Here is an 11,758-nt window from a genome sequence, read left to right on the forward strand (position 1 = left end):
TAGCTTTTCTGCTTGATGAAAATGGAGCTGTGTGATTTACTGTGTGTCTGTCCAGGTGTCCATAGGTTCCTGAAGGAGACAGTGTGTAGCTGTGTGTGTGATTTACTGTGTGTCCATCCAGGTGTCCAGGTTCCTGAAGGAGACAGTGTGTAGCTGTGTGTGTGATTTACTGTGTGTCTGTCCAGGTGTCCATAGGTTCCTGAAGGAGACAGTGTGTAGCTGTGTGTGTGATTTACTGTGTGTCTGTCCAGGTGTCCATAGGTTCCTGAAGGAGACAGTGTGTAGCTGTGTGTGTGATTTACTGTGTGTCTGTCCAGGTGTCCATAGGTTCCTGAAGGAGACAGTGTGTAGCTGTGTGTGTGATTTACTGTGTGTCTGTCCAGGTGTCCATAGGTTCCTGAAGGAGACAGTGTGTAGCTGTGTGAAGAAGGGTTTTGTCCAGACTCTACTGGGGAGGAGGAGATACCTACCTAACATCAACAGCAACGGCTACACCAGGAAACAGGTAGCTAACATCACACACCAACACCAGGAAACAGGTAGCTAACATCACACACCAGGAAACAGGTAGCTAACATCACACACCAGGAAACAGGTAGCTAACATCACACACCAGGAAACAGGTAGCTAACATCACACACCAACACCAGGAAACAGGTAGCTAACATCACACACCAGGAAACAGGTAGCTAACATCACACACCAACACCAGGAAACAGGTAGCTAACATCACACACCAGGAAACAGGTAGCTAACATCACACACCAGGAAACAGGTAGCTAACAACATCACACACCAGGAAACAGGTAACATCACACACCAACATCACACACCACACACCAGGAAACAGGTAGCTAACATCACACACCAGGAAACAGGTAGCTAACATCACACACCAGGAAACAGGTAGCTAACATCACACACCAGGAAACAGGTAGCTAACATCATACACCAGGAAACAGGTAGCTAACATCACACCACACCAGGAAACAGGTAGCTAACATCACACACCAGGAAACAGGTAGCTAACATCACACACCAGGAAACAGGTAGCTAACATCACACACCAGGAAACAGGTAGTTAACATCACACACCAGGAAACAGGTAGTTAACATCACACACCAGGAAACAGGTAGTTAACATCACACACCAGGAAACAGGTAGCTAACATCACACAGCAGGAAACAGGTAGCTAACATCATACACCAACACCAGGAAACAGGTAGCTAACATCACACACCAGGAAACAGGTAGCTAACATCACACACCAGGAAACAGGTAGCTAACATCACACACCAGGAAACAGGTAGCTAACATCACACACCAGGAAACAGGTAGCTAACATCACACACCAGGAAACAGGTAGCTAACATCACACACCAACACCAGGAAACAGGTAGCTAACATCATACACCAACACCAGGAAACAGGTAGCTAACATCACACACCAGGAAACAGGTAGCTAACATCACACACCAGGAAACAGGTAGCTAACATCACACACCAGGAAACAGGTAGCTAACATCACACACCAGGAAACAGGTAGCTAACATCATACACCAACACCAGGAAACAGGTAGCTAACATCACACACCAGGAAACAGGTAGCTAACATCACACACCAACACCAGGAAACAGGTAGCTAACATCACACACCAGGAAACAGGTAGCTAACATCATACACCAACACCAGGAAACAGGTAGCTAACATCACACACCAACACCAGGAAACAGGTAGCTAACATCACACACCAGGAAACAGGTAGCTAACATCACACACCAGGAAACAGGTAGCTAACATCATACACCAGGAAACAGGTAGCTAACATCATACACCAACACCAGGAAACAGGTAGCTAACATCACACACCAGGAAACAGGTAGCTAACATCACACACCAGGAAACAGGTAGCTAACATCACACACCAACACCAGGAAACAGGTAGCTAACATCACACACCAGGAAACAGGTAGCTAACATCACACACCAACACCAGGAAACAGGTAGCTAACATCACACACCAGGAAACAGGTAGCTAACATCACACACCAGGAAACAGGTAGCTAACATCACACACCAACACCAGGAAACAGGTAGCTAACATCACACACCAACACCAGGAAACAGGTAGCTAACATCACACACCAACACCAGGAAACAGGTAGCTAACATCACACACCAGGAAACAGGTAGCCAGGAAACAGGTAGCTAACATCACACAGGAAACAAGTAGCAACACACCAGGAAACAGGTAGCTAACATCACACACCAGGAAACAGGTAGCTAACATCACACACCAGGAAACAGGTAGCTAACATCACACACCAGGAAACAGGTAGCTAACATCACACACCAACACCAGGAAACAGGTAGCTAACATCACACACCAGGAAACAGGTAGCTAACATCACACACCAGGAAACAGGTAGCTAACATCACACACCAACACCAGGAAACAGGTAGCTAACATCACACAACACAGGAAACAGGTAGCTAACATCACACACCAACACCAGGAAACAGGTAGCTAACATCACACACCAGGAAACAGGTAGCTAACATCACACAGCAGGAAACAGGTAGCTAACATCATACACCAACACCAGGAAACAGGTAGCTAACATCACACACCAACACCAGGAAACAGGTAGCTAACATCACACACCAACACCAGGAAACAGGTAGCTAACATCACACACCAACACCAGGAAACAGGTAGCTAACATCACACACCAGGAAACAGGTAGCTAACATCACACACCAACACCAGGAAACAGGTAGCTAACATCACACACCAACACCAGGAAACAGGTAGCTAACATCACACACCAACACCAGGAAACAGGTAGCTAACATCACACACCAACACCAGGAAACAGGTAGCTAACATCACACACCAACAGGAAACAGGTAGCTAACATCACACACCAGGAAACAGGTAGCTAACATCACACACCAGGAAACAGGTAGCTAACATCATACACCAAGAAACAGGTAGCTAACATCACACACCAACACCAGGAAACAGGTAGCTAACATCATACACCAGGAAACAGGTAAACAGGAAACAGGTAGCTAACATCACACACCAGGAAACAGGTAGTTAACATCACACACCAGGAAACAGGTAGCTAACATCACACACCAACACCAGGAAACAGGTAGCTAACATCACACACCAGGAAACAGGTAGCTAACATCACACACCAGGAAACAGGTAGCTAACATCACACACCAGGAAACAGGTAGTTAACATCATACACCAGGAAACAGGTAGCTAACATCATACACCAGGAAACAGGTAGTTAACATCATACACCAGGAAACAGGTAGTTAACATCACACACCAGGAAATATACCTCTCTGTTGAAATCACATATATTATCAAGCATTTCACACATGTTATCCAGATACTGACTGTTAGCACTTGGTGGTCTATAGCAGCTTCCCACCAGAATGGTCTTTAGGTGAGGCAGATGAACCTGTAGCCATATTACTTCAGCAGAATTTGTTGTGTGTAGTTCTAAGTTGTATGATACTAAGTTGTGTGTTACTACAGTTGAAGTCAGAAGTTTACATACACCTTAGCCAAATACATTTAAACTCAGTTTTTCACAATTCCTGACATTTAATCTTGGTAAAAATTCCCTGTCTTATTTTAAGAATGTGAAATGTCAGAATAATAGTAGAGAGAATTATTTCTTTCAGCTTTTATTTCTGTCATCACATTCCCGGTGGATCAGAAGTTTACATACACTCAAATAGTATTTGGTAGCATTGCCTTTAAGTTGTTTAACTTGGGGTCAAACGTTTCGGGTAGCCTTCCACAACAAGTTGGGTGAATTTTGGCCCATTCCTCCTGACAGAGCTGGTGTAACTGAGTCAGGTTTGTAGGCCTCCTTGCTCGCACTCGCTTTTTCAGTTCTTCCCACAAATTTTCTATAGGATTGAGGTCAGGGCTTTGTGATGGCCACTCCAATACCTTGACTTTGTTGTCCTTAAGCCAATTTGCCACAACTTTGGAAGTATGCTTGGGATCATTGTCCATTTGGAAGACCCATTTGCGACCGAGCTTTAACTTCCTGTCTGATGTCCTGAGATGTTGCTTCAATATATCCATATACTTTTCTATCCTCATGATGCCATCTATTTTGTGAAGTGCACCTTTCCCTCCTGCAGCAAAGCACCCCCACAACATGATGCTGCCACCCCATTGCTTCACGGTTGGGATGGTGTTCTTCGGCTTGCAAGCCTCTCCCTTTTCCCTCCAAACATAACGATGGTCATTATGGCCAAACAGTTATATTTTTGTTTCATCAGACCAGAGGACATTTCTCCAAAAAGTACGATCTTTGTCCCCATGTGCAGTTGCAAACCGTAGTCTGGCTTTTTTATGCTGGTTTTGGAGCAGTGGCTTCTTCCTTGCTGAGCGGCCTTTCAGGTTATGTCGATATAGGACTAGTTTTACTGTGGATATAGATACTTTTGTGCATCTTTACAAGGTCCTTTGCTGTTGTTCTGGGATTGATTTGCACTTTTTGCACCAAAGTACGTTCATCTCTAGGAGACAGAACGCATCTCCTTCCTGAGCAGTATGACGGCTGCGTGATCCCATGGTGTTTATACTTGCGTACTATTGTTTGTACAGATGAACTTGGTACCTTCAGGCGTTTGGAAATTGCTCCCAAGGATGATCCAGACTTGTGGAGGTCTACACATTTTTTTTTCTGAGGTCTTGGCTGATTTCTTTGGATTTTCCCATGATGCCAAGCGAAGAGGCACTGAGTTTGAAGGTAGGCCTTGAAATACATCCACAGGTACACCTCCAATTGACTCAATTGATGTCAATTAGCCATTCAGAAGCTTCTAAAGCCATTACATAATTTTCTGGAATTTTCCAAGCTGTTTAAAGGCACAGTCAACTTAGTGTACGTAAACTTCTGACCCACTGGAATTGTGATACAGTGAATTATAAATGAAATAATATGTCTCTTAGCAATTGTTGGAAAAATTGTTTGTGTCATGCACAGAGTAGATGTCCTACCCGACTTGCCAAAACTATAGTTTGTTAACAAGACATTTGTGGAGTGGTTGAAAAACGAGTTTTAATGACTCCATCCTGAGTGCGTGTACATTTCTGCCTCCAACTAGCTGTGTGTGTGAACCCTCTTCAGGCGGAGCGTCAGGCTGTTAACACGACAGTCCAGGGGTCAGCCGCTGACATCGTTAAACTGGCTACCGTCAACATCCAGCAATGTCTTAGAGACACCTACCCTGCTGCTCCTCTCTCACACCAACACACAGGTAACACACACACCTACACACACACACACAGGTAACACACACACCTACACACACACACAGGTAACACACACACCTACACAAACACACAGGTAACACACACACCTACACAAACACACAGGTAACACACACACCTACCCTGCTGCTCCCCTCTCACACCAACACACAGGTAACACACACACCTACACAAACACACAGGTAACACACACACCTACCCTGCTGCTCCTCTCTCACACCAACACACAGGTAACACACAAACACACACACACACACAGGTAACACACACACCTACCCTGCTGCTCCTCTCACACCAACACACACACAGCTAACACACACACCTACACCTACACACACACACACACACACACACACACAGGTAACACACACACCTACCCTGCTGCCCCTCTCTCACACCAACACACACACACCTACACACACACACACACACACACACAGGTAACACACACACCTACCCTGCTGCCCCTCTCTCACACCAACACACACACAGGTAACACACACACACCTACACACACACAGGTAACACACACACCTACCCTGCTGCCCCTCTCTCACACCAACACACACAGGTAACACACACACACACACAGGTAACACACACACCTACCCTGCTGCCCCTCTCTCACACCAACACACACACAGGTAACACACACACCTACCCTGCTGCCCCTCTCTCACACCAACACACAGGTAACACACACACAGGTAACACACACACCTACCCTGCTGCCCCTCTCTCACACCAACACACAAACCTAAAAAGTTTGCTGTGTGATGTGGAATCTTCATTTGGGAGCACCAGTGCGACTATAAGAAAATGGCCCAGATAATTGTTGTAATGATTACTGTACCACAGCCTCTGGGTGTCATAGTGAAAACACTGAGCTCTGCTGTACCACAGCCTCTGGGTATCATAGTGAAAACACTGAGCTCTGGGTGTCATAGTGAAAACACTGAGCTCTGGGTGTCATAGTGAAAACACTGAGCTCTGGGTGTCATAGTGAAAACACTGAGCTCTGGGTGTCATAGTGAAAACACTGAGCCCTGGGTGTCATAGTGAAAACACTGAGCCCTGGGTGTCATAGTGAAAACACTGAGCTCTGCTGTACTGTAAAGAGTCGTGGTAGTGAGGGGTACATATTGATGTATATATTATATATTATAGAGAGCCGTGGTAGTGAGGGGTACATATTGATGTATATATTATATATTATAGAGAGCCGTGGTAGTGAGGGGTACATATTGATGTATATATTATAGAGAGTCATGTTAGTGAGGGGTACATATTGATGTATATATTATATATTATAGAGAGCCGTGGTCATGACAGTGAGGGGTACATATTGATGTATATATGATATATTATAGAGAGCCGTGGTCATGACAGTGAGGGGTACATATTGATGTATATATTATATATTATAGAGAGTCATGGTAGTGAGGGGTACATATTGATGTATATATTATATAGTATAGAGAGCCGTGGTCATGACAGTGAGGGGTACATATTGATGTATATATTATATATTATAGAGAGTCATGGTAGTGAGGGGTACATATTGATGTATATATTATATAGTATAGAGAGCCGTGGTCATGACAGTGAGGGGTACATATTGATGTATATATTATATATTATAGAGAGTCATGGTAGTGAGGGGTACATATTGATGTATATATTATATATTATAGAGAGCCGTGGTAGTGGGGGGTACATATTGATGTATATATTATAGAGAGCCGTGGTAGTGAGGGGTACATATTGATGTATATATTATAGAGAGCCGTGGTCATGACAGTGAGGGGTACATATTGATGTATATATTATATATTAGCAACGATTAAAACATTCCCTAACCAGAAACCGTGGATTGATGGCAGCATTCGTGTGAAACTGAAGGCACGAACCACTGCTTTTAATCAGGGCAAGGTGTCTGGTAACATGACTGAATACAAACAGTGCAGCTATTCCCTCCGCAAGGCTATCAAACAAGCTAAGCGCCAGTACAGAGACAAAGTAGAATCTCAATTCAACGGCTCAGACACAAGAGGTATGTGGCAGGGTCTACAGTCAATCACGGACTACAGGAAGAAACCCAGCCCAGTCACGGACCAGGATGTCTTGCTCCCAGGCAGACTAAATAACTTTTTGCCCGCTTTGAGGACAATACAGTGCCACTGACACGGCCTGCAACGAAAACATGCGGTCTCTCCTTCACTGCAGCCGAAGTGAGTAAGACATTTAAACGTGTTAACCCTCGCAAGGCTGCAGGCCCAGACGGCATCCCCAGCCGCGCCCTCAGAGCATGCGCAGACCAGCTGGCCGGTGTGTTTACGGACATATTCAATCAATCCCTATACCAGTCTGCTGTTCCCACATGCTTCAAGAGGGCCACCATTGTTCCTGTTCCCAAGAAAGCTAAGGTAACTGAGCTAAACGACTACCGCCCGTAGCACTCACATCCGTCATCATGAAGTGCTTTGAGAGACTAGTCAAGGACCATATCACCTCCACCCTACCTGACACCCTTGACCCACTCCAATTTGCTTACCGCCCAAATAGGTCCACAGACGATGCAATCTCAACCACACTGCACACTGCCCTAACCCATCTGGACAAGAGGAATACCTATGTGAGAATGCTGTTCATCGACTACAGCTCGGCATTCAACACCATAGTACCCTCCAAGCTCGTCATCAAGCTCGAGACCCTGGGTCTCGACCCCGCCCTGTGCAACTGGGTACTGGACTTCCTGACGGGCCGCCCCCAGGTGGTGAGGGTAGGCAACAACATCTCCTCCCCGCTGATCCTCAACACTGGGGCCCCACAAGGGTGCTTCTGAGCCCTCTCCTGTACTCCCTGTTCACCCACGACTGCGTGGCCATGCACGCCTCCAACTCAATCATCAAGTTTGCGGACGACACAACAGTGGTAGGCTTGATTACCAACAACGACGAGACGGCCTACAGGGAGGAGGTGAGGGCCCTCGGAGTGTGGTGTCAGGAAAATAACCTCACACTCAACGTCAACAAAACTAAGGAGATGATTGTGGACTTCAGGAAACAGCAGAGGGAACACCCCCCATCCACATCGATGGAACAGTAGTGGAGAGGGTAGCAAGTTTTAAGTTCCTCGGCATACACATCACAGACAAACTGAATTGGTCCACTCACACAGACAGCATCGTGAGGAAGGCGCAGCAGCGCCTCTTCAACCTCAGGAGGCTGAAGAAATTCGGCTTGTCACCAAAAGCACTCACAAACTTCTACAGATGCACAATCGAGAGCATCCTGGCGGGCTGTATCACCGCCTGGTATGACAACTGCACCGCCCTCAACCGTAAGGCTCTCCAGAGGGTAGTGAGGTCTGCACAACGCATCACCGGGGGCAAACTACCTGCCCTCCAGGACACCTACACCACCCGATGCTACAGGAAGGCCATAAAGATCATCAAGGACATCAACCACCCGAGCCACTGCCTGTTCACCCCGCTGCCATCCAGAAGGCGAGGTCAGTACAGGTGCATCAAAGCTGGGACCGAGAGACTGAAAAACAGCTTCTATCTCAAGGCCATCAGACTGTTAAACAGCCACCACTAACATTGAGTGGCTACTGCCAACACACTGTCAATGACACTGACTCTACTCCAGCCACTTTAATCATGGGAATTGATGGGAAATGATGTAAATATATCACTAGCCACTTTAAACAATGCTACCTTATATAATGTTACTTACCCTACATTGTTCATCTCATATGCATACGTTGATACTGTACTCTATATCATCGACTGCATCCTTATGTAATACATGTATCACTAGCCACTTTAACTATGCCACTTGGTTTACATACTTATCTCATATGTATATACTGTACTCGATATCATCTACTGTATCTTGCCTATGCTGCTCTGTACCATCACTCATTCATATATCCTTATGTACATATTCTTTATCCCCTTACACTGTGTATGACAGTAGTTTTTTTTGGAATTGTTAGTTAGATTACTTGCTCGTTATTACTGCATTGTCGGAACTAGAAGCACAAGCATTTCGCTACACTCGCATTAACATCTGCTAACCATGTGTATGTGACAAATAAAATTTGATTTGATTTGATTTATTATAGAGAGCCATGGTAGTGAGGGGTACATATTGATGTATATATTATATATTATAGAGAGCCGTGGTCATGGCAGTGAGGGGTACATATTGATGTATATATTATATATTATAGAGAGCTGTGGTAGTGAGGGGTACATATTGATGTGTATATTATATATTATAGAGAGCTGTGGTAGTGAGGGGTACATATTGATGTGTATATTATATATTATAGAGAGCTGTGGTAGTGAGGGGTACATATTGATGTATATATTATAGAGAGCTGTGGTAGTGAGGGGTACATATTGATGTATATATTATATATTATAGAGAGCCGTGGTAGTGAGGGGTACATATTGATGTATATATTATAGAGAGTCATGTTAGTGAGGGGTACATATTGATGTATATATTATATATTATAGAGAGCCGTGGTAGTGAGGGGTACATATTGATGTATATATTATATATTATAGAGAGCTGTGGTAGTGAGGGGTACATATTGATGTATATATTATATATTATAGAGAGCCATGGTAGTGAGGGGTACATATTGATGTGTATATTATATATTATAGAGAGTCGTGGTAGTGAGGGGTACATATTGATGTATATATTATATATTATAGAGAGCTGTGGTAGTGGGGGTACATATTGATGTATATATTATAGAGAGCTGTGGTAGTGAGGGGTACATATTGATGTATATATTATATATTATAGAGAGCCGTGGTAGTGAGGGGTACATATTGATGTATATATTATATATTATAGAGAGCCGTGGTAGTGAGGGGTACATATTGATGTGTATATTATATATTATAGAGAGCTGTGGTAGTGAGGGGTACATATTGATGTACATATTATATATTATAGAGAGCCGTGGTAGTGAGGGGTACATATTGATGTGTATATTATATATTATAGAGAGCTGTGGTAGTGAGGGGTACATATTGATGTATATATTATATATTATAGAGAGCTGTGGTAGTGAGGGGTACATATTGATGTATATATTATATATTATAGAGAGCTGTGGTAGTGAGGGGTACATATTGATGTGTATATTATATATTATAGAGAGCTGTGGTAGTGAGGGGTACATATTGATGTATATATTATATATTATAGAGAGCTGTGGTAGTGAGGGGTACATATTGATGTATATATTATAGAGAGCTGTGGTAGTGAGGGGTACATATTGATGTATATATTATATATTATAGAGAGCCGTGGTAGTGGCAGGGCTGTTAACCGTCATCGTGGGGCGTTTTTCATCCTGCAGCTTCATGATGAACTCATCTATGAGACCGCAGAGGAGGACATCATACAGGTAACACTCTGACCTTTAACCCCTGACCTCATACAGGTAACACTGACCTTCAACCCCTGACCTCATACAGTGTTAGGTTCTAAACCAACAGTAAAAACTACCGGACAACTAGGACAAGCTCAAACCAAGTGTATTCACCCAATGGGCCAGACATGCTCCCACCAGCACCAGTATATAAACCCCCCTCCTTCCCTCTAAACATTACATCTTTGTTGCTAGGCAGGAAGTTAAGTGATGTGGGTAATAAACTGTTCCTTCAATGGGGAGGTCTGGTAAATTCTATTTCTATGTTTGTACCGTCTTTCTGTCTAGGTGGCTCAAATAGTGAAGAGAGAGATGGAGAGTGCTGTGAAGCTCTATGTTAAGCTGAAAGCCAAGGTCAAGGTGGGACCCAGCTGGGGGAACCTGCAGGACCTGGACATCTGAACAACGTCCCAATGATCTCCCCTTCCTCCCAAAGGGCCTGAACAATGTCCCAATGATCTCCCCTTCCTCCCAAAGGGCCTGAACAACGTCCCAATGATCTCCCCTTCCTCCCAAAGGGCCTGAACAATGTCCCAATGATCTCCCCTTCCTCCCAAAGGGCCTGAACAATATCCCAATGATCTCCCCTTCCTCCCAAAGGGCCTGAACAACGATCCCCCTTCCTCCCAATGATCTCCCCTTCCTCCCAAAGGGCCTGAACAACGTCCCAATGATCTCCCCTTCCTCCCAAAGGGCCTGAACAACATCCCAATGATCTCCCCTTCAAGAGGAAGGTGTTATTAGGACCTGTTGGTGACAGAGCAGAGGCACAGTATTTATGAATATCTCAAGGAGTTCCACAGTGTGTGACTTTGTGGTATTAATGTTTGTGTCTTGAACAAGCGTACTGAATTTAATGTAACGAGGAGGACTTTAGTGGGTCCACATCACAACCTGCTGAGATGAAGGGGAAATGTGATGTTTTGATCCCAGTAATACTGATATAACAGGGTGTGGTTACTGTCCACTATAAATA

General features: G+C 44.5%; 1 protein-coding gene across 1 annotated transcript in view; it reads left to right on the forward strand.

The window, feature by feature from the left end:
• polq (polymerase (DNA directed), theta) overlaps window positions 1–11,308 on the forward strand; it is a 228,183-nt gene extending 216,875 nt beyond the window's left edge. Inside the window, exons 35-38 of the mRNA XM_042311239.1 lie at window positions 384–505; window positions 5,177–5,306; window positions 10,652–10,758; window positions 11,071–11,308. Coding sequence (XP_042167173.1) covers window positions 384–505; window positions 5,177–5,306; window positions 10,652–10,758; window positions 11,071–11,184 — 473 coding nt within the window. The 3' untranslated portion in view covers window positions 11,185–11,308. The remainder of the gene's footprint in view (window positions 1–383; window positions 506–5,176; window positions 5,307–10,651; window positions 10,759–11,070) is intronic.
• Window positions 11,309–11,758: the final 450 nt, after the last annotated feature.

This window comes from Oncorhynchus tshawytscha, linkage group LG33, assembly GCF_018296145.1.
Source record: "Oncorhynchus tshawytscha isolate Ot180627B linkage group LG33, Otsh_v2.0, whole genome shotgun sequence".
NCBI classification, from domain to species: Eukaryota; Metazoa; Chordata; class Actinopteri; order Salmoniformes; family Salmonidae; genus Oncorhynchus; species Oncorhynchus tshawytscha.